Source organism: Nyctereutes procyonoides, unplaced genomic scaffold (assembly GCF_905146905.1).
Source record: "Nyctereutes procyonoides isolate TBG_1078 unplaced genomic scaffold, NYPRO_anot_genome, whole genome shotgun sequence".
NCBI lineage: Eukaryota > Metazoa > Chordata > Mammalia > Carnivora > Canidae > Nyctereutes > Nyctereutes procyonoides.
The window spans coordinates 1,475,290-1,498,551 of NW_026575042.1; the positions used below are offsets into that span (position 1 = coordinate 1,475,290).

Here is a 23,262-nt window from a genome sequence, read left to right on the forward strand (position 1 = left end):
TGAGATGAGGCTCCATCGTGTTCCTAAGAACAAGTCTGCACCCTCCCTAACGCAACTCTGCAAACAGTTAAGCAAATGCCTACTGGTGGCTCATGGGTTTTGAGGGTTTTTTTTTTTTAAGATTTGATTTATTTGGGAGAAAGAGAGAGCACAATCGGGAGGAGAGGCAGAGGGACAAGAAGACTCCCTGCTGAGCATGGAGCCAGACCTGCGCCAAGACTCTGAGGTGAGGACCTGAACCGAAATCAAGAGTCAGATGCTTAACTGACTGAGCCACCTGGGTGCCCCTGAGTTTTGCTTTTAAAAAAGGATTACAATAGGATTATCATTTCCATTATAAAGATGGCACACACTTATGTAGGAATTTTCAAAAAATTCTTGTCATTTGTTTAAACACATCTCTTCCCCTCCCTGACTCTAAGTGAACCCACGTATGGAAATTCAATTTTATTTTTTTTTTATTTATTTATGATAGTCACAGAGAGAGAGAGAGAGAGAGGCAGAGACACAGGCAGAGGGAGAAGCAGGCTCCATGCACCGGGAGCCCAACGTGGGATTCGATCCCGGGTCTCCAGGATCGCACCCTGGGCCAAAGGCAGGCACCAAACCGCTGTGCCACCCAGGGATCCCGGAAATTCAATTTTAATCAAAAGAAATGAAGGAGTTAATATTCACAAAAGGATTCACAATGTACTTTCTTTAAATAGAAATTCTCCCTGGCACATTTTAAGAAATTACATCAGTCACAAATTGTATTTGCCAACTTTTCCAGAAGCATCTGCTATTTAAGGTAAGTCATGCATCTAACAACTGGGAAGAATCCAGTCTCCTCAGGAAGACCCACCCCCTAGGGCCAGGAGTCACACTTTCATTTAAACTTCCGCAAAAATAAAAAAATAAAAATAAATAAACTTCCGCAAAAACAAAAGTTCATCCCTGAGAGAAAAATGAAGCACAGAAATGCAGCATCTTGCCAATCTCAGTGTGTCTACCTTCTGCATTATGAGAGGTACAGTCATAAAGAGGAGAAAAAGCACAGCAAATGGTTTCCATAGCTTCAACTCATGCTCCAAAAAGAATCCAGAAATCTCTGTATTCAATGGCCAATTAAAAATAGTTTTTCTACACCCTTGCTTAGAAGTAAGAAAACCCTTATTAAAAAAAAAAAATCTGACTCTGAATTTGGTCCTTATAAAAACAGAACTTAGGGGCACCTGGTAGCTCAGTCAGTTAAGTGTCTGGCTTCAGCCCAGGTCACAATCCCAGGGTCCTGGAATCAAGCCTCGAGTCAGGCTCCCTGCTCAGAGGAGAGTCTGTTTCTGCTTCTCCCTCTGTCCCACCCCCTGCTCATGCTCTGTTTCTCAAATAAATAAATAAAATCTTTAAAAATAAGAAAGAAAGAAAACCTAATTTAGCTGTGTGCTTTGAAAGCAACACACGTGATTACTCTCCAGTTCTACATTTGCAACTTCCTGACATCCTGACTTTATGTGCCACAGAGCACAAACTTTTACCTGCTGAGGGCTGCAAAAGACAAAGCCAAATTTTAAAGACTGGTAAGAACTCTTTTTAGATACTAACCCTTTATCAGCTATGTCATTTGCAAATATCAGGGGGGAGGTGGGTGAAGGGAATAGGTGAAATAGGTGAAGGGGATTAAGGGTACATTTATCTTGATGGGCATTGAATAATGTATAGAATTGTTGAATCACACTATATTGTACCCCTGGAACTGATATAACACGATATGTTAACTCTACAGGAATTAAAATCAAAAACTTAATTTTAAAAAATGTATCCTTTTTAGATCTTGGCTTTCCAAAGAACCTTCTGCAAAGTAGTTTACATAAATGTAATAGAAGCAACTGGAGGCTGTCCTTGCCCTGCCCAGGAGGCCTCTGACACCATGGCCCCACCTGGTGACCTGCCTATTCCAGAGACCCAGGATGAATTTTGAGAGTCATGTTGGCCACCTGCATGCCTTCCCTAGCCTGCTTCCCACTTATCCCAGACTGATCACATGCAAACACATGTGGTTCTGTTCAGAGGAAGCAGCATTCCAGTAATACTGCTGAAGGCCAAGTTCAAGGTTGCAGTCTTCCCCATGATTCATTAATAAATAACAAAAGCCAGGGGTTGGGTGCAAGGAATGCTTTACAAGCGTTTTCTCCTTTGCTGCTAACAACAGTCCCAGATGTCCCCAGGTGGTACATCGCTGGTCAGAAGAAGCCTAGCAGCTTGGCTCTGAGTATTGGTCTCTGAGACCTCTGGTCACCCATCCTGTGACAAGCCCTGTGGAGGTGCTTCCGGCCACAGTTCCAGCTCGGCGCAGCCTGCAGTCATCTCAGGCCAGGCCTCAGATTTGGGAGTGAGAAGCAGAGCAGCTGCAACAACCCCACACAGCCTTCAGAAGCGAAAATAAGCCAACCCCTAGAGCTTACCCATCATGCCCTGTCCAAAGTCCTGACCCACAAAATCCGGGAGAATAATAAGACGGTTGCTGCTCTATGTCACTAAGCTTGGGGTGGTCGGATAGGCAACAACAGTAACTAGAACAGAGTTTAGTTGCACACTATCTTTACGGATGAGGAGATGCATGCAAAGAACACTAAGGGGAAAGCAAGGATTCAAACCTAGGTGTGACGCTAGATATATCCCGGACCATTATACCCATTCGTCACCCATATACCATTTTTGTTTGCTTCAAGGAGTCATCTCCAGGACACTAATCCCAATCCTGACTATTTCAGAAGTACCTTCATTTGCACTGGTCTGGGGGTATAGAGAGATCAGTGGTTCTACACCTTGAATGTGCATCAGGAGCACCTAGAGAGCTTGTTAAGAACACAGATGGGGGCACCTGGGTGGCTGAGTTGGCTATTTAGCTCAGTTCATGATCTCAAGGTCATAAGGTCAAGCCCTGCATTAAGCTCCATGCTCAGTGTGGAGTCTGCTTGTCCCTCTTCCTCTCATGCTGGCTCTCTTTCCAAATAAATAAATAAATAAATAAATAAATAAATAAATAAATAAATAAATAAATAAAATCTTTAAGCACACAAACACACAGATGGCAGGAGCCCACTCCCAAGGTTTCTGATTTTGATAGTCTCGGATGGGGTCTGAGAACTCGTGTTTCTAGATGATATTAATGCTACTAGTCTGGGGACCCCACCTTGAGAACTGCCAGCACAGACCCTCCTGAAGGGGCTAATGGCAATTTTGAGAGCAATGCTTCTTTGGAACAAACCATCATTGTTTTGACTAAAGATCAGGCCAACAACTTTTTAGGTGCTTCCCAGGTCCCAGGGCAGCTACAGCCTAGCCCTTTACCATACTGTCACCTGTGTGGTTTGCAGACACTAGCAAAGGGCAGAGGTATTCCTGACAAATGAGTGGGCAAGCATATGCCCTAGAGGTAGGAAGTTGCGAAAAGCTGTCTTTCAACACAACAGTTTCTGAAGCTCAGCTGCTTTCTTTTGTAGCCGTAAAGGAAGGAGAAGCAGAATTGCTTGCTGACCACACCCAGTCCTGACTGAGTGAGGTTCACAAGGGCCTTGCGCCTGCCCCGTGATGTCCATCCCCACTGTCTTATCAAAGAGTGAGAGGCTACAAGTGGACACAAGCCAGCCGTGAACGTTCACAGTGGCCTCAGGCCTCCCGTTCCAGAAGCGGCCTCAAGGAGCTGCACTTTCTGTGCATTTCTGCGGTGGGTTGCTCTCCTTCCCTTCAGAGGCACATTCCACCAACTCTGCAAACCTAAGGGTTTACTTTTTTTTCTCACTAGTTCAAGGACACTTGCTGCTGACTCAATTTTAGAGAAAACACTTATCTAGTAAGTGGCTCATTTTGATTAAACCAGCAAAGCAATACAATATGGAAAAAAAAAAAAAACATAGATCTGGTTCAAAGTTCCCTTAAGTTTCTTTGTTTGGAAGTTAACTGGAACACACTACCCATAATTTTATAGCTATTTCTGAATATAATAACTTGAATTCACTACTGCTTACTGATGACCAAGAAATGCTGGGCTGTTGCACACCTTCTAGCACTGTGTTCTCACAACCAGACTAGCAGGTGGGCATGACTGCCCAGTTTATATGGGTAAGGGCGGGGGGTGGGGGTGGGGGTGGGGGGACGGACCAAAGTTCAGAGGAGTAGGAAAACTGGGCCAGTGCATGGCGGCGTTACGCCAGACACCAGATCCTACCTAGGAGTTCAGGCCCAGTCACTGCCCTGCCATGAAGATGGGCAGGTCCTTCCCTTAGGCAGCTCCCAGCCTCCATCCAGCTCCGTGGTCCGGGGCATCAGGCAGCCCTCTGGCTACTGCAGGTGGCTGCAACTCCCGTCCTGCCCTGGGAGCCTAACCCCACCCCCTCCTCCCGGCCTGGCCACGACCACCCCCAGCCCCAGGGCCTTCTCCTTCTGTGGCCCGGGAGTACAGTGCGCCCACCCGCTCCTGCGGATCTTAAGGGAACACTAGTGGAGTCGGTCCTCGCAGGTACCGGAAGGCGGACTGGCTGCTGGAGCGGGCTCGGGGTCTCCGCCGCCGCGAGGCTTCGCGAGCACGGCTCGGCCGGGGGTCGGGGGACGCGCACTCCCTCCCGCCCGCGGTCCAGGGCCAGGACAGCGCGGGTTCCCACTGCCGGCGGGGCCTTCTTCCTGCCCCCGCTCCTGCGGCACCTTCTCCCCACGCAGGTCGCCGGGAACCGCAGTGGCGGGGCCGAGCCAGGCGCGGGACAGGGGCGGGGGTCCCGCCGCCCTGCGGGCCCGCGCCCTTCGCCGCAGCCGCAGCCGCGAGCCCCCCGCCCCGCCCCCCCCGCCCCGGAGCGCACGGAGCCCCGCGCCCAGCTCTGCGGGCGGTGGACCGAGGGGCGCGGGCGGGGGGGGGGCGCGGGGCTCGGGCTGGCGGCGGCCGCGAGGGCTGCAGGAGGGGCCTCCCGGGGGCCGGCCCGGGGCTTCCGTTCGGGACCGGGACGCGAGCCGGGCGCCCCGGACCCCGCGGCCCACTCACCGGACACGTTCAACTGGCCCCCCAGGAACCAGCCGATCCTGCCGCTGCCGAAGTCACAGTCCCAGACGGTGTGGTACGGGGTGTCCCACACCAGCGCGTCGCGCGCCAGCGGCCCCCAGAAGGCGGGGGGCTCCCGGGCGGCCAGGGCGCTCCGGGCCTCGTACGAGCCGGGCTGCGCGGCGGCGGCGGCGGCGGCGGCGGCGGCGGGGGAGGCGCTGAGCCCGCGCGCAGGCCGCCCCGGCCCCCCCGGCCCCCCCGGGCCCCCCGGCCGCCCGCACAGGCCGCGCACCAGCCGCCCCAGGCCGCGCCCCAGGCCGCGCGCCGCCATCTCGCCCGACGCCCGCGGCGCTCCGAGCCCCGAGCGCGAGCCACGAGCAGGGGGCGCCCCGACAGGCTCCGCCGCCCCGCCCCGCCCGCCCCGCCCCGCCCCCCGCGGTCTCCCAGCCCCGCGCGGGCCGCGGCGGGAGGCTCCCGGTGGCGGGCGGGTCCTGACGCCGGGCGTCGGGCTGTTTCGGTTTCAGTTCGTGGCTCTTGGGGACCCACCGCGCAAAACAAAACAAAAAAGACCCAAAGACACACCAGCGACACGTGCGTCGCAGGCCCGGCCCGGCCCCGGCCCCGGCCCAGAGCGGCAGCGACTGGTGGAGCGAAGCGAGCGCTCAGTGGGCCTGAGGCCCCCGCGGTGACGTCCCTGCAGCATCTCAGAGGCCGAGGTCACAGTATCGACCCTTTTGCGCGCCCCGGAGAGTGAGCCCGTCAGCGAGCCAGGCCAACCTGTCCCCCACCCTCCAGAACACACCTGAGCCGCCCCCTTGGGCCAAACGAGGAGCTCGGTACCGTGGCTGCAGCATCTGCGGCCTGGGTTAAGACCTTGACTCTTCTAGCTCTGTGACCTTGGGCAAGTTTCCTGAACTCCCTGTGTCTCCTTTTCCTTTCCTAGGAAACAGGACTAACATCTCTTTCCCCTGGGCCGCCGTCAAGACTAAACGCAATAGGATCTGTGGACGTCTAGCCTGCCACGGGCACACAAGAAGCCCAGTACTGGAGACCCTGTTTTTGTTGTCACGCCAAGGAAGACAGAAGGAAACTCATAGAAGGTTGCCTCAACCCGATTCTTAAATATTTCAACACCCAAGCCATAAAGGCCTAATAAAGAAGGCAAATCGAGGAGAAAGGGGATTTGGAAAACTGGTTGGTTGAGTTCTTTGGGCCTAGGAAAGATTCCTTCCTGTTAGCTATAAAACCTGCAGAGGGAAAGACCTGGCAGGGGAGAATATCTCAGAAGAGCTTCCACTGGAAGTTCAAGTCCACACCCTGCTGTGTGTGTGTGTGTGTGTGTGTGTGTGTGTGTGTGTGTGTGTCTGCTATGCCTGTCTCCTGCCAGAGAATAGAGGATTTTAAGGCTGCAGAAGAGTCACAATAGCTAGCATTAGACATGTGCCTCGCTCTGTGCCAAATGCATTGTTTACTTAGTTTAAAGATTATCTACAGCTATCAAGTCCCACCAATTACCAGTGCCCTGGTGGAACAAATGAGAAAAGGGATCCCAAAGAAATAAACAGGCTTACTAAAGAGCACACGGTGTTCAGGTAGAAAAGCAGCACTCACCCAGCATTCCTGCTCCCACCACAGTATCTGTGTCACCATTTGACCTGAATCCTCATTTTTAATAGAAGATTTAAAAATTGTTGGGGCCCCTGGGTGGCTCAGTCAGTTAAGCATTTACCTACACCTCAGGTCATGATCCCAGGGTCCTAGGATGAAGCCCCATATCGGGCTCCCTGCTCAGCGGGAAGTCTGCTTCTCCCTCTCCCTCTGGCCCTCTCCCCGCTACTCTCCCTCTCTCTCTCAAATAAATAAATAAAATCTTCTTTTTTAAAAAAAAGGAAAATATAAAATTGTCAGTGAAGATTATAACTGTGGCAGGCAGTCCCAAAGACTGCCACTAACACTTTATCCTGTGTGTGTAAGTGATAGTGGGCTGCTCCATTAGGAGGAGGAACCTGCCCGCCACATCTCTCAAATTCAGGCTGGTGGGTTGCTCTGATGCTGGAAGGTGGGAGGCGTTCCTCCCTACAGACCCAGATCTAGGCCCTGTGAGGGCCCAGCTGCAGCAATGGCTTTCTTGGAAGTCAGCAGTGATGCCATAAGGGAGCCCATGTAGCCTTCCAGAGGAAGAGATCCCATGAGAATGATGAGAAAAGTGCATAGAACTGACTCAACTTTAAAATAAAGAAGAACAAGGGCACCTAGGTAGAACAGTTGGTTAAGCGTCCAACTTTTGGTTTCAGCTCAGGTTGTGATCTTAGGGTTATGAGATGGAGCCCCACATCGGGCTTCAAGCTCAGTGGGGAGTTTGCTTAGGACTCTTTCTCCTTCTCTCTCTGCCCCTCCCCCACCAAATAAATAAACCTTTTTTAAAAATCAAGAAGTACACAATTCTTGTTTCCTTCAGGTTGGGTAAAGAGAAGTGATTATGTGTACATAAAACATTTCAGAATTCAGGTGGTATAGAATTGCACTTCCTGCAGCCCATTACCCAAGAGAGGACCTGGGGACCTTCCTTCTGAGTGTCACAGCCCTGGGGGCCCCTGAGGTCAAGGCTATCCTTTCTGCGGCCAAGAAGCACATGTCCCAGAACTAGAACAAAGTAGAGCCACTGACCGCCTGGCCCCGCCATATCCACAGGACTGCTTCCATGGGCCCCCAGTGGTGCTAAGAGAGCAGCAGACCATCCAGGCAGTGCTTGTCACGTTTTCTCCCCAAGAGGCCCAGAGCAAAGCCCTTGGAGCTAAAAGCTGTACATTGGTAGATGCAGAAGTAGAGAGGCCTGGGAGGTTTCCCATGAGTAGCTAGGGCTTACTTTACATCTTAGGCCTGATGTTCATTTTGGAGAGAATAGCCCACCAACAGCCCCTTTGCCGTTTGCCTTCTTAGGTCCAACCACCTATATTACCCGGAGCACTTGGATTTCCTGAGAAACAGTTTTGTTAATAATGGGCCTGGGAGACCTGCCTGTTCCTAGCCAGCAAGACCTAGCACTGATTCACCAAATCTTCACCATAAAGTCAGGTGCCCCCCAAAAACCTTCACACCTCTCTGCTTACCCACCTTGCATCTCTTCCTTTCCTGTTCTCTTCACTCCACACTTCTCTTCAATGACGTGCAAAGGATATCTGTGGAGCCCCTCCTGTGTGCAGGGCCCAGGGCTAAGGGCTGACAGGGATGAACCAAGCACAGCCCTTGAGTTTAGGGTTGCCACTAGGGGGGAAAGAGGCGATGAGAAAGACACTGGCTCAGGTGACTGAAATACAAAGTAAAACCAAAACAAAAATTCAATAATAAAAGCCTGAAGCAGGTCAGAAGAAGGAGAACACCTGGTTGGCTGGAAGTCTGGGAGTGGTTTCCCAAGGGTGTCAGGGAAACCTTCCCCCCCCCCCCCCGCCCAGGCTCCCCTTTCCCAATGTTCCCATGACCTCAGTGGTAATAACAACGTGTGGGGAGGTTTGTATCCATCCACTTCAGCAGTGGGGACTCAATGATTCCCATACAGCTGCAGCACAACCTTTGTCTCCCATCCTGTAACCCGGTGCACCAGATCCCTGTGGATAAGCTGCCCAACCCTACGGCCTGCGGGGTTCACCCAACAATGCACAGCAACCACAGAGTGGGAGGGTTCACCACCAAAAAGCAAGACAGGATCTGAAAACCAGGACCAACACCAAGTGGCACTGGGCTGGCAGCCAAACGTCCCCGTGGAGCTGGGGGATCTCCTATCTGAGGGCAGTGCTGCATGAACAGCAGCCAGACTTTGTGGTGGGGTCTGTTCTCTGTCAGTTCTAGTAATACGCTAACTCAATTTCATCAACACCAAGTTCTGGAAACTGAGCTTCCCCTAGCTCTCCATGAGTATGAAAAGCTAGGGGTGTCATTTATCCACAAACCTACAGAAAGGACTTCCATTCCTGGGTTCACCTCCATGAGTCCCCCACCCCACCCCATACACGAGCATCGTCAGTCAAGACAGTGGCATCTTGTGTGACTGGTAGTTGTTGACAGCTGGAAGAACCAATCCTCTAACTGCTGGGGTCCACAGGGCCACAGGAAGGCAGAGCAAGGCCCCCCCAGGCCCACGTCCCCTCTCTTCAGTATCTGAGCTGCTTCTCCTGAGTGGACAATCTTACTGTGCCGACAGCACCTGCCGCTCTCACCCAATGCCAGGCTGGTGATTATTAGTGGTAATCACACAGACACATGAGGGTCCCTCCGAGGGCCAAGCTGTAAGAACTTTGAGCCATGGCCACCATCACCCATAGTTCAAACCCTGGCTTCCTCCTTCATCAGCCCTTGAGGAAGCCAAGTAGACAGACAGCATTAGACAGGGAGCTAGGAGATGGGACCAGACCCTCTGCTCTACCCCCAGCCCACCATGTGGCAAGTCCCCTGATGTCTCCAGGACTCAGTTTTCTTTCTCTTCTTTCCCCTATAGGCCTCAGTTTTCTTATCTACAAAAAGAACAATTGTAGCCAAATTCTTAATCCTTTAGCTCTAAAATTCCAAGTGGTATATTCATCCCCATAAAAATATGCCAGATTTAATATCCAAAGGTTTCCTTTTTCAGTTTTTATAAAAAAAATCACAGCTTTTGCCAGTGTGGGAGACTCCATGATATATTTGATGGCTGCACTTCAGCTTTGGAGATTTCATGCCCTGCCTTCTCCCTATTCCTTGTCTTTCTTTGGCTTTGCACTCAGTAGACTGCCTCACCTCAGCTCAATGGACACTGCCTCTGCCAGATGAAGACAACCACTGTTCCTCACACTACTTTAGGGCTTCAACAGAGACATCACATCTGCCCCAGCTCACACCTGACTGATGCAGTCAGGAGCACAGTTTGTGGTTTTCTTTAAAGCTGGCCCAACTAGAAGTGGCTTCATCTTGGACAGAAGTGCAACCAGGGATTGGTGGCCAGGCGGGTTTCTAGTCCAGCAGCTTCTGAGAATGGCAGCCGGTTTTGCCTGGGAAGGTTTGTATTTCAACTTGAATAAAATAAAATTGAGGGAGTGGACAGCTAGGGAAAAGTATTCTCATCTCAATCTTGGAGTTCCCTCTGAGCTCAAATGGTGACTTGGCGGGGAGGTAACAGGAGAAGGAGGCTTATATTCCAGAAGGCAAAGTGGACGAGACAGCCAGGTCAGAGAAACCAACTCCCAAACTAGGACAGTCATCCTGAGCACTGTGTGGATTTCCCACATGTGCCAGGATGGCCAGGAGTAACTTGACCTCATAGTTCATCTGGTGATCTGTGTTCATCTGGCAGAGGTCTGCAGAGTCCACTCACTCCTAATCAAAGGCCCACCAGCAGCCTACCCTGTCCCCTTCATGATCTCAGTGCAGTGAGTATCCTTGCTCAGACACTTGCCTGGCAGTGATCATTCTGGACGCTTGGATCCTCCACTGTGAGAGTCTACAAGGGAGGAAGGGAAACAAAGGAGCAGTCTTTGGGCAGGTATGAGTTATCAGGCCCCCTTTTCCTGCCCCAAGACGGCAAAGGCAGCTGAAACCACTCTTCCTATCTCTGCTTCCTATCTCTGCCAATGGCCTCAGGAATGCTTCTATGGGCTCCCCAGCTTCTCAACTCAATCAACCCAAATGTGAGGGTCTACATACAAGCACAACTTTGAGACAAAGACCATGGCAGGAAAGAGATCACCTGGAGTGGGACACTGCTTTCTTTGGGGCCAGTCCCTGGGGGTCCCAAAGACAGATTAAACAGGATCCCCAACCCTGAAAGCTCAGCTGAGAATCCAGGAGGATGTATACACATCAGTTGGATCAGAAAATCAGTGATAGAAAATATAAATCTAGTATCAAATTTCTGACAGCACGGAGTTTTGATAAATTTAAAGCTGGCCAACACTGCCACCTAGTGATGAATTCTGCATTTAACTTTATTTCATCATAAATCTAGTTTTTATTCCCTATCCCCCCATTTCACCCACTCCCCCCACCTCTCCTCTGGTAACCATCAGTTTGTTCTCTATAATTAAGAGTCTGTTTCTTAGTTTTTCTCTATTTCTCTCTCTCTGTGTTTCCCCTTTGCTCATTTGTTTTTCTTAAGTTCTACATATGAAAAAGAAATTCCATATGAGTGAAATTATGTGGTATTTGTCTTTCTCTGACATAATTTACCTAGCATTATACTCTCCAGATCCATCTATGTTGTTGCAAATGGCAAGATTTCATTCTTTTTTATGAGACATCTACATTTAATCTTAAAATTGCTTCCTCTCCTGTCTGGGAAACCTAATGTTTGTACTACAGGACAGGTCAACCAGAACACAATACATTCCTTGAGACCATGATACCATCAAAGGAAGTCCAGGAGCATTTTCTGAATAATGAGACCCCTGAAACAGTCTTTGTCTCTTTAGTGAGTTCATAAACAAAAAATTGATTGTGTCCAGGGCAGTGTGGCAGTCCTGAACTCAAGGGACAGATACTTTGGTTAAGGAGATGAGACGTCTGTTACAACAGAGAGGAGGAGGAGGGGGAGAGAGAGAGAGAGACCCTGGTAGACCAGGGACATGAAATAATTTATTTAAAATCCTGATAAATTGGGGAAAGATAGGCTTCATGTCTTAGTCTATTTGGGCTGCTATAACAAGTTCTACCAATTGGGTAACTTCAACACAGAAGTTAATTTCTCATCGTTCTGGAGGCAAGGCAGTCCAAGACGAGGTGCCAGCAGATTCAGTGTCTGGTGGGGAGAACCCTCTTCTTCGCTCACAGTCATCAGTTCACTGTGTCTTCACACGGTGGAAGGGGCGAGCAAGCACTCTGGGGTCTTTTCACAAGGGCACTAAACCCAGTCATGGAGGCTCCACCCTCATGACCTCAGCATCGCCCAAAGGTGCCAGCTCCTAATGCCAGCACACTGGGGTTAGGATCTCAACACACTAGTTTTGGAGGCACACAAACATTTGGTCCATAACACCATGGTTGAGAGAAATCCTGAGGAGAGCCCCTGGCAGATGGAAGGCAAATGGTGGAATTTGGGGAAGAAACTACAGCCCAAAACACAAATAGAGTGTGTTCTTAGAAATTAGAAATAATTCTAGAAAACTAGAAATGGAGAATGTACCATTGGTGAAGGAAATGAAACAAAAGTTGGTCAATCAGAAAAAAAAAAAGCTGGAATGAGTAGGATAAGAAAGGAACAAGCAAGGATGGTAAATAAGAAAATAAAACAGGGTCAAGAGATATGTGTCCAAACATCACATCAGTAATAGCTATAATTAAGTAATCAAATTTCCCCCATTAAAGAGAAATTGTAGCACAAAGTCAAAAGTTTAGGAAATTTGCAAAAGAAGATGCAAGACTGTGCTGTGGAACACACACAGCTGAAGTTCCAGAGGAAACAATGGGAAGAGACAATATTCAGTGCATTAAAAGCTGCACATTTCCCAGAATTAATGAAAGACATACTCAGCCTCTGAAGTGCACAAGTTCTAAGCCAATTAAATAAAATGAAATCAACACCTATACAGATCATAGTTATACTGTCACTAACCAAACACGAGACAAGCTGCAGGTCATAAAAACAGAAACAAAACGTGGATCACCCACGCAGGTGATTAGATTGACAGCTGGCATAGGTGAGATATCTTTAAACTATTGCAGGAAAATAATTGTCAGCTGTGAATAGTGTGGTTAGTGAAGTCACTTTTCAAGAACAAGCACAAAGTACAAAACAAAAACTAATCAAGTTCTCCACTCTACTCCCTCACTAATGAATTACTTCAGGAGGAGAAGTAATTAGCCCCAAGGGAAAACCTGAAATGCAAGAGGAGGGTGAACAAGGAAACTGTTACACTTGTGGGTAAATGGAAACAAGCATTTGCAATATAATTGTAACAAAAATATCTACTAGGTGAAGTTAATAATCAAGATGGAGACAAAATCCTGAACAACAGGGGTACAGAAGTGGATGGGAGTAGCATCCTATAATCCTTCCAGGGGTTAAGAGTTTTAAATTTAAATAAATAGGACTGTTAGAATTTCTAGATTAACCACAAATAGAAACAGAATCTATAATTTTTAGTCTAGTTGCAGAGAAAATGGAATAAGAAAGTCGAAGCAATCTGAGATATGGAAAGAAAGGAGAAACAAGTTTAAAAGAAAAGAAAGAAAAGGTGGGAAATATTCTTTTTTTTATAAATTAATTTTTATTGGTGTTCAATTTACCAACATACAGAATAACACCCAGTGCTCATCCCGTCAAGTGTCCCCCTCCGTGCCCGTCACCCATTCACCCCCACCCCCCGCCCTCCTCCCCTTCCACCACCCCTAGTTCATTTCCCAGAGTTAGGAGTCTCTGATGTTCTGTCTCCCTTTCTGATGTCGGTGGGAAATATTCTTAAACACACATAAAAATAAATTAGTGAAGATAAATTCAAAAAGGTCAATAAATTTATTCTATGTAAATGGAGTAAATTCTCTTGTTAAAGACAAAGATTGTTGGAATGGATAAAAAAATCCCAACTGGATACTTTTTCAAGAGATATACCTTAATGTAAAAGTATAAATATATGGAAAATTGATAGTGAAAGCACGGAAAATATTTACCAAATAAATATGAATTAAATATCAGACAAATGGACAATAATTCAAAATAAGACAGGAGATAAAGATGGAAACTACATATGGTAAATGGTCACCAGGAAGATCCAGAAATTCGTAACTTGTACACACTGGAAAATACAACTCCAAAAGCATAAAGTAAAAATTGACAGAAATACAAGGAGAAACGAACAAATAGACCCTCATAATTTTCAGACCATGTGTACGCAATACCAAAACCATCTCCTTTCCTAACAATTGGGACAGTGACTAGATATCATTTAGACTTACAAAAATGGCTGTTTGATCAGATTCAAGCTTTGTTTACTGGATTCAGTAAAGCCAGTTTGGGTGCGCAGATGGAATTTTAGATCATAAGAGTTCTTTCAGATTCTACTATACTTTCGTCACCACTGCAATATGGCCCATCCTACCCCACCTGAGACCCTTGGGAGCTTGTGAGCACATGGCTTGGCTTGGGAGGAGATCTAGGGAAAGGAGAGGAGTGGTGTGGTCAAAGAGCAGGAGAGGGAAAAAGAAGAAGGGAATGCCACAGCAAGGTCCTTTCTCCAGCTTGTCACCCCTGTGGGTCACTCGCTGGGTCCCACCAAGACTTCAAGTTGTTTTGTAGAATGCATGTTAGAGTTGCTCATCACAGAGGTGGAGAGGGGAACATTCATTCACAAGGTCTCCATCCCCCACTGGTCATAAGTTGTCACTTTTTGCACTTCCAAGTCTCACAGGTGAAAGTACCAGGTAGGCTTCCAGAAGAATCCATACCTCAATGTCTGAGAAGCCCAGGTGGCAAGCAAGAGACATTCCATGCAGCAGCCAGACTTGCAAAGCCAGATTAAGAGATGTTCAGGATGTGCAGTGGGTTACAGGAGTATCTCAATCAGAAATTTCTTTTTTTTTTTTAAAGATTTTATTTACTTATTCATGACAGACACAGAGAGAGAGGCAGAGACACAGGCAGAGGGAGAAGCAGGCTCCATGCAGGGAACCTGACATGGGACTCAATCCCAGGTCTCCAGGATCACACCCTGGGCTGGTGACCCTAAACTGTTGAGCTACCCGGGCTGCCTTCAATCAGAAATTTCTTGAAAGCCTCTTCATTGTATTACTTGATAAAAGAAGTGGATTTCTGCCCCACTACACACATGAACACACACTTCCTTGCAAAATGGGCTTGCACTGGTCATTTTTATGGAATTCCAACCCCTCTACAGGTTCCCTACACGTATTTAAAAAGTATCCCAGATCCCCACTTCCCACATTCAGCTGCATCCATAATCCCTTTGCTCAGGATTTAATCCAACGTTACTCATTGTACAAAACTGACAGTATGTTGAAGAGGGAAAGAGGCAGTATAGGTGGCCTTGGGTGGAAAGGAGTGGAAGAGAAATCCCAAAATAGTAAATGAGGCTGAACCACAGGCTAGCAAGGTGGCTAAGGAGACAATTGTGTGAACAGAAACATTTCAAAGGTAAGCAATCAACAAGGAGATTGCCACAGATGGTGAGTTAGAGGGTGAGTTGGAAGATGAAGGTAGAAAAACAGAAATTCCTTCATGTTCCAGAGGTGAATTTAGATGGATACCAAGCTACAAGCAAGTTTATCAATGTGCTTGCCAACAGGTGGCACCAGTGTGTAAACTTGTGATGCCTAACTGGCTTTAGTGCTTTCCTGTCTTCCTTCCTTCCTTCCTTCCTTCCTTCCTTCCTTCCTTCCTTCCTTCCTTCCTTTCTTTCTTTTTCTTTCTTTCTTTCAATGGAAGGAAGAGGGGGAAAAGGCAGCCAGCCTAGGATGAACTTCCAAGGAAAGAGGTGTCCAAAAAAGTCCGAATAGTGCCATGGGTACCTACGAGTTTCCTCCTGACAGATAACTGATGTGGAAGTATTTCAGAGTGATGGACAAAGCCCTTTAATATGGAGAAGGGTTTCTGAAAGGGCAGCTTTCTTTCTTTCTTTTTTTTTTTTTGTATATTTTTTTATTGGAGTTCAATTTGCCAACATATAGCATAACATCCAGTGCTCATCCTGTCAAGTGCCCACCTCAGTGCCCGTCACCCAGTCACCCCAACCCCCCACCCACCTCCCTTTCCACCACCCCTTGTTTTTTTCCCAGAGTTATAAGTCTCTCGTGTTCTGTCTCCTTCACTGGTATTTCCCACTTATTTTCTCTCCTTTCCCCTTTATACCCTGAAAGGGCAGCTTTCCACATCTCTACATTAGACATAGATGTCATGAATATCATTTTACTGTCATCCAACAGGTACCAGATGTGGGAAAGAATACAGCAAACCTGGGAGAGGTGGATGCTTTCATTCTAAGGCTGTTGAACCTTTGCATATCTGAGAGGTCCTCAAGTGGAGAGTCTGGAAGGGGGATCATCAGTGATGACAAAGGGACATTGGCATGCTTATTTGGACAGCACAAAGCTGCATGAGAAATTTCCCAAAGGAGGAAAATTCGGCAGCCTTAGAGGGTGTAGCTAAAGGTGAACATGCACCAAAACAGGGTTTGAAGCAGCTTGTGTGTTATCTCATAAAATCCTATAAATAGGGGCCATCTATGAGCCCAAGTTAAAATGGGGAAATAGAGTATCTCACAACAATTCTTGGGGAGGCTTATGTTCCTAGAGCTACTAGAGAAATCACTACACCCATTATAAACTCTTGTGATCACTACACTCTTCACATTCCCAAGATTCTGAAACACTTTGCAGCCCCTACTCAGTGTCCAAAGTGAGGCCAAAGAATCTCAAAAGCAATTTCAAGATGAATGGCCCAGAGTTCATTCGCTTCCATTGTATGCCCAGCATGAGCTCATCAATATGGAAATACAGAGCAGAAAGTCTAACTCTTTCAAACTTTAAAGCACTTAAGTTTTGAATTCCTAGGACATCACCTGCCAAGAGTTTCTAAATGCCTGAGTAGATGGGAAGTGATTTATTCTCTTCCTTCCCAGATCATACATTGCCTTGTCCACAAATTTAACCTCCTCAAAGGATGTGAAAAACAGCATACTCACCTACCTCCAAAATACGTGCCTTCCAACATAAGTTTCCTTTATTTTAAAAAATTGTTGGGTCATCTGGCTGGTTCAGTTGGTGGAGCATGAGGCTCTTGATCTCAGGGTTGTTAGTTTGAGACCCATGTGAGATATAGAGATTACTTAAAAATAAAATCTCAAAAAACATTGTTATCAAATAATTATATATCCTTGTTTAAAAATTCAAATAATGGAGGAGGATGTATAACAGGTAGCAGGCACCCCTGCCTCCTCTCTCCCACCCTCCGCCTTTCTATTCAGTCACCCTTCTAATCCTTTCAGCTGCTCATATCAGGGATATTCCTGTATAACCTGAAATCTGATCACAAAGATACATTAAACACACCCAAACTGAGAGAGCATCTTATAAAATAATGGATCTGTGTGCTTCAAAAATATCAATGTCATGAAAGACAAAGAAAGACTGAGGAATGTTCCAGATTGGAGGTACATGACAACTAAATGTAATTTGTGATTCTAGATGGATTCTGTACGGAAAAAGGAAATTGCTGTAAAAGACATTATTGAACCAATTGTCAAAATTGAAATGTGGCTGGGGGATTAGATAAGAGGCTTGTGTCCAGATTTAGAATTCTGGTTTTTTTTTTTTTTTCAGATTTAGCATATTATAACCATACAGCCTTGTATTAGAAAAAAATGTCATATTCACATTAGAATATTGTATTTAATATTGTATCTAATTGATACTATATTGTATTAGAACTACTGTATTCTATTCAGGTTTAGAATATTGTGTTCATTTTCAAAGTGTTGAATCAGATTTTCTGAAGTTTGTATCTACTCAAGTATGTAAAAGAATGTTCTTATTCTTAGGAAATACACACAACTTTAAGAAATAAAGAAGCAGGTACAGCTACAGTGGAAAAGAGTATGAAAGTTCTTTAAAAGACTAAAAATGTGTGGGAAATATCAGAAAGGGAGACAGAACATAAAGACTCTTAACTCTGGGAAACGAACTAGGGGTGATGGAAGGGGAGGAGGGCGGGGGGTTGGGGGTGAATGGGTTACGGGCACTGAGGGGGTCACTTGACGGGATGAGCACTGGGTGTTATTCTGTATGTTGGTAAATTGAACACCAATAAAAAATAAATTTATTATTTAAAAAAAAGACTAAAAATAAAAAATAATAATAATAAAATAAAATAAATAGAACTACCCTATGATCCAGCAATTCCACTTCTGGGGATAGATCCAAAGGAAATGAAATCAGCACCTTGAGATATCTGCACCCCTAGCTGTCTATTGACAGATGAATAGATAAACCCCTCGCTGTCTACTGACAGATGAATAAATAAAGAGAGATATATACATATAATAAATATATGAGATAAATATATAATATATATTTTTAATGAATACATAATGGTTATTATTCAGTCACAAAAAAAAAAAAAGGAAATCCTGCCATTTGCGACAACATGGATGGAACTTGAGGGTTTTACGCTAAATGAAGTAAGTCAGGCAGACTGTTGGGAGAGGGTCATCCAGGGGATGTGACCACCGGTTCACCCATGAGCTGGACCCTGGTAATCAGAGAATCTTCACCGCCTCCCCTGTTCTTAGAATGTGCATTCCACTTGCCTTTCCACTTCCAGAGGCTTCCCTAAGGATACAACCTTGAGAAAGTGAATGTAGTCCTGAAACCATCTGTACAGTATATGTCACTGAACCCACTTAAGACTTCTGTAAAAACTTTTAAGATCTGGCAGGCAGGTGCAGAGATCTACTTGTCTCACTGCCACCCAAGACAAGCCTCATACATAAATTTCTTTCAAGTATTAAGAACTGTCACCTCCCAACCTGGAGTCCCTGCCTCTTTTTTCCATCTCTCCCCATGCTCCGCATACAGTTGCCAGTTCCAGAGGTTTCAAATTTCCCCTAGGAAGCTCCCGAGGAGCTTGCAAACCAACACAGAGAAAGACAAATACTACATGATCTCACTTATGTGTGGAATCAGAAAACATGAAATCCATACAAACAGAGAGTAAAATGGTGATTGCCAGGGCAGAGGAGTGGAGGAAACTGGTAGGTATCAGTCTAAAGGTACAAACTGTCAGTTCTAAGATAAATTCTGGGGATCTAAGGTACAGCGGGGTGACCATAGTCATCAATACCATAGTGCATACTTGAGAGTAGCTACGAGAGTAGCATTTTAATATTCTCACCCTAACAACTACAAATGGTGAAGGATATGGTAACTCATCTATTGTAAACAATTTGCAATATGTACACGTGTCAAATCATCAGATTGTATACCTTACACAATGGCCTATGTCAAAGAATCTCAATGAGGCTTGAAAAAGAGAGACAAAAGGGCAGATTACATATGCAACTACCTCTTAAATGGCTCAGAAATATATACATTGTGTGTGGATAGTTTATTATGTTTATTCTGCTAAGCAAAAGGAAACAACACTGGTTTCTATATTTTGTTCTTCTGTCATTTCTGGAACTATCTCCTGAGTTCATGAACATTTCTCATGTGCTGCTGTACTGCCTCCTGTTGCTGAAAGCCAGCTGGGAGTGTGAATCTGGGAATGTGACATATTATGAATCCTTCCAAATTGGCCTTCTTAAAATTATAATTTTTAAAAATCTCCTTTTGAGCTTCTACAGCCACATTTCAGCCAGCAAACAATTTTGAAAGCTGGAAATGATTCAGTCCTGTTGTCATTCTGTGGTCAGATTTCATTTTGACCTCCTGTGTGATTTCAGGAAGGGTGTAAGAAGGTATGGGTAGACGCCTGCTTGTTTCTTTATTGTCATATTGGCACTTTGCAGAACCAAACAGGAGATGCAGGTAAAGTACAAATTTTTCATCATAAAAAGTTTCACACTGTGTTCTCAAAAGTCCAGGGCGAATTTAGATCTAAATTGAAAAAGAAGTATTACTATTTTAATAATGTTAGCAAATTTATCTTATTTTTACATATTAATTTTATGAAACTTAGAAAATATGAGAAAAGACCAAAAGTCTGTCCTACTTTGTTCCTGGAGCTCTTCCTGAATCTTACTTACAGAGCATTCCAGTAGGTTACTATTCCCTCCTGTACTTAGTCAATCCAATGTTGTTAAATAATGGTGTAAATATTCTCATTTAAGTCTTGATATTAATAAGAATGCCAATAGTAGTCATATAATAGGTAATATTTATTTTGATTTTTCTCTGCTATGTCAGAAGCCGAGGTGAGTACATTACTCATGTCCTCTTATCTAACCTTCTGGGAAATGAGAGTGTTCTATAATTATCCCCATTTTATGATTGAAAAAACTGAGAGATCAGAAAGGTTACATAACGCATCCACAGTTACAAAAGGTAACAGAGCCACCTCAAAGACTGTGCTTATATATGTATGTATATATATGTATATATATATACACTTTTACATATATATGCATTATAAAACATTAAGATGCTGTTTTTGAAATAAGTATCCTTCTAGTCCTACTTTTTAAGTTTTTTTAAAGAAATAGATATTTATATTTGTTGAATGAATGTTATGATTCATTGTTTGAGTCGTTAATAAAATGTTTAAATAATTTTCTTTCACAATATTAAATTAAATTCTCTTTGCATAACCAAAATCTCTTAGTCAGTAATTTTTCAAATTTTATGCTTATTCTGGAGTCAATGGTAGTAATATATATTTTTCCAGAAAATGTGTCCATCTGTGAGAGTTTTAAAACATACCGATCTACTTTCCAGTTATGAATAGTATTTTCTTACATATTTGAAATGTATACATTACTGGTTCTGGTCTCTTTCTCCTTTGCCTCTTCCTGTTTTCTTTTTTCTTTATAATATTGCACAGAAATTTGTCCACTGTATATATTTTTTAAGATTTTTTTTTTTTTATTTATGATAGTCACACAGAGAGAGAGAGAGAGAGAGGCAGAGACACAGGCAGAGGGAGAAGCAGGTTCCATGCAGGGAACCCGATGTGGGACTCGTCCCAGGTCTCCAGGATCACGCCCTGGGCTGAAGGCGGCACTAAACTGCTGAGCCACCCGGGCTGCCCTGTCCCCTTTACATTTTTGTATAAAGCAAGTTGTGTTTATTTTCATTCTGTTTAATATATTTGTTTATTTCTACTTCTATCTTTTTTTCCATTTACTTAAGGTTCTTTTTCTCACCAACATTTCATTAATACCTCACTACATAAGTAAATAAGTCTATTGTTACCAGTTTTAGCAGCTGGATAAATTTTATTTCATGAGTGTGTTGCATATAAGTTGCACAATTTACTATCTCCCTCCCCCAAATGCAACTCTGGATAAACTAAGCAAGAGAGATGGAAGCAAGAATCTTATAACCAGCTGTGAGGCAAAAGAACGTCCAGAACAAGCATGGCCACTTGGCTCAGGACCTGGTCTGCTGCCTCTAATCAGGAAAGGTAAAAATAGAATATAATTTCTAGAGTTGTTTACCAACAACACCTGCTCTTTGCCCTTTAGGCTCAGGATTCAGCAATGATCTCTATGAGCCAGAATGAATAAAAGAAGGTAATGCTTATGGCTCTGTTTCTATAGTAAATATAGATGAACTTTGGGGCACCTGGTGGCTCAGTCAGTTAGGCATCTGCCTTTTGCTCAGGTCATGATCCCGGAGTCCTAGGATTGAGCTCTGAGTCTGGCTCACTGTTTGGCAGGGAGTCTGCATCTTCCTCTGCCCCTCTCCTGCTCTCCCCCACTCATTCTCTCTGACATAAATAAATAAAATCTTTTTAAAAAGAGAAAATAATAGGTGACATTTACTTCTCACAATAGTGTGGAACTAGCTAGGATGAGATAGACTGAAGGAAGGAAGCCTCTGTTTTCTCATCTGGAGATATGGGAGGAGCAGGCCCAGCCTGACTGCACCAAGTTCTAGAGAAAGCCTCTCAAATGGGGGATCCCCACTTTCCTTCCCCCTTTGCCTTCTTCACGAAGGTTCACATTTCTGCCTTAACTGAATCTAATCTGAACTTGAACTGTAAAAGGTGAATTAGGGGAATCTGGGTGGCTCAGTTGGTTAAGCATCCAACTCTTGATTTCTACTCAGGTCGTAATCTCAGTATAATGAGATAATGGGATTCTCATTCTCCCTCTCCTTCTGCCCTTCACCTCCCTCATTCTTGGGTACATGCACACTCTCTATCTCTAAAAATAAAATAAAACAAAACAAAACAAAATAAAATAGGTGAATTAGACCTGGCTATCACCCAACGGTAGTTTACAAAGCTACACATGATATGTGCTACAGCCTGAAGATGTTCTGAGATTAAAAAGGGCCAAAGGCATGGGGAAGGAACTTCATTAGGGGATCAGTGATAGTAGAGTTGTATAAACATGTAACAGAAGGAGAACCCTGAGAAGCAAACACACAGCACAACATTTATTCTTAAATAACAAATAAATGGCAAACAATACAGGGAAGGAAACATTCATGAAATCCAATCACTAAAGTCCTTTCAAATATAAATTTTTTTTATTTATTTATGATAGTCACAGAGAGAGAGAGAGAGAGAGAGAGAGAGAGGCAGAGACACAGGCAGAGAGAGAAGCAGGCTCCATGCACCGGGAGCCCGACGTGGGATTCGATCCCGGGTCTCCAGGATCGCGCCCTGGGCCAAAGGCAGGCGCCAAACCGCTGCGCCACCCAGGGATCCCCAAATATAAATTTTAAAAGACCAAGAAGCCTCATCTGACCTTAAAACACTGCTTATAGGTATTGAACAATTATTTAAACATGGTCCCATGCTATTTCAGAAGGAAAGGGAAAGTATGGCTTTCTTTCTTGTTTATGAGTTCCAATATATACAGTCTATGAAATGACACTTGGGGTAATGCAAAAGTATTGCCTAACAAGAAAATTGAAATGTCCAAAGCCAACTTTTTTTTTTAATTTTTTAAAAATTTATTTATGATAGTCACAGAGAGAGAGAGAGAGAGAGGCAGAGACACAGGCAGAGGGAGAAGCAGGCTCCATGCACCGGGAGCCCGATGTGGGATTCGATCCTGGGTCCCCAGGACCGCGCCCTGGGTCAAAGGCAGGCGCCAAACCGCTGCGCCACCCAGGGATCCCTAAAGCCAACTTTTAAGATAAAAATACTATAATTCATCTATATGTCTGTATGGGGTCTTTGTTATTTATAAAGACATCTGATTCTCTGGAGGTTAAATAAATTTATATTTTCAAATTCAGAGTGAGGACATCAGACTTCACCTATTAATTTGCCCAGTATATTGAGCCAAATCGCAGATGAAGTCCAGCAGTAAACATGCCTTTTGAACTTTCAATCCTCCCTTCTCATGTTCTACAAAAGAAAAGTAAAATTTTACATGAAGTTAGCTGGTTCAGGTGACTTTAAGGAATGGTTTCCATTCTAGAGTGAGATGGTATTTTCTGTAAGTCACTACTTTGTCTTCTTAAAGCAAGTGGTATTGCATTGTATCCTGACCCTGGAAGAAGAAAATCCAGCTGAGAGTTCTGGTCTTAGACAACTTTTGTCTTGTGGAAAATGTCTTGAGGGATGAGTGCATTGCCAGCCTTTGAGGGTGGGTACTGTGGTCTCC

The 23,262-nt window shown here is 45.0% G+C and overlaps 1 protein-coding gene and 1 long non-coding RNA gene across 4 annotated transcripts in view; one reads left to right on the forward strand and one right to left on the reverse strand.

Annotated features, from left to right (window-relative positions):
* Positions 1-6,008, reverse strand: part of ACSS1 (acyl-CoA synthetase short chain family member 1) — a 59,234-nt gene extending 53,226 nt beyond the window's left edge. The window contains exon 1 of one of the 3 annotated variants that reach the window (XM_055321559.1): positions 5,811-6,008. In XM_055321559.1, coding sequence (XP_055177534.1) covers positions 5,811-5,862 — 52 coding nt within the window. In that variant the 5' untranslated portion in view covers positions 5,863-6,008. Of the gene's footprint in view, positions 1-4,207; positions 4,332-5,011; positions 5,355-5,810 lie in introns of those variants that run through there. The other 2 variants (XM_055321557.1, XM_055321558.1) reach the window with 2 other exon arrangements.
* On the forward strand, positions 4,393-6,076 carry LOC129507241 (uncharacterized). The gene is made up of 3 exons (XR_008663954.1): positions 4,393-4,498; positions 5,533-5,844; positions 5,952-6,076. It is a non-coding gene; the product is annotated as an uncharacterized LOC129507241 (long non-coding RNA).
* The last annotated feature ends 17,186 nt before the right edge of the window (positions 6,077-23,262 follow it).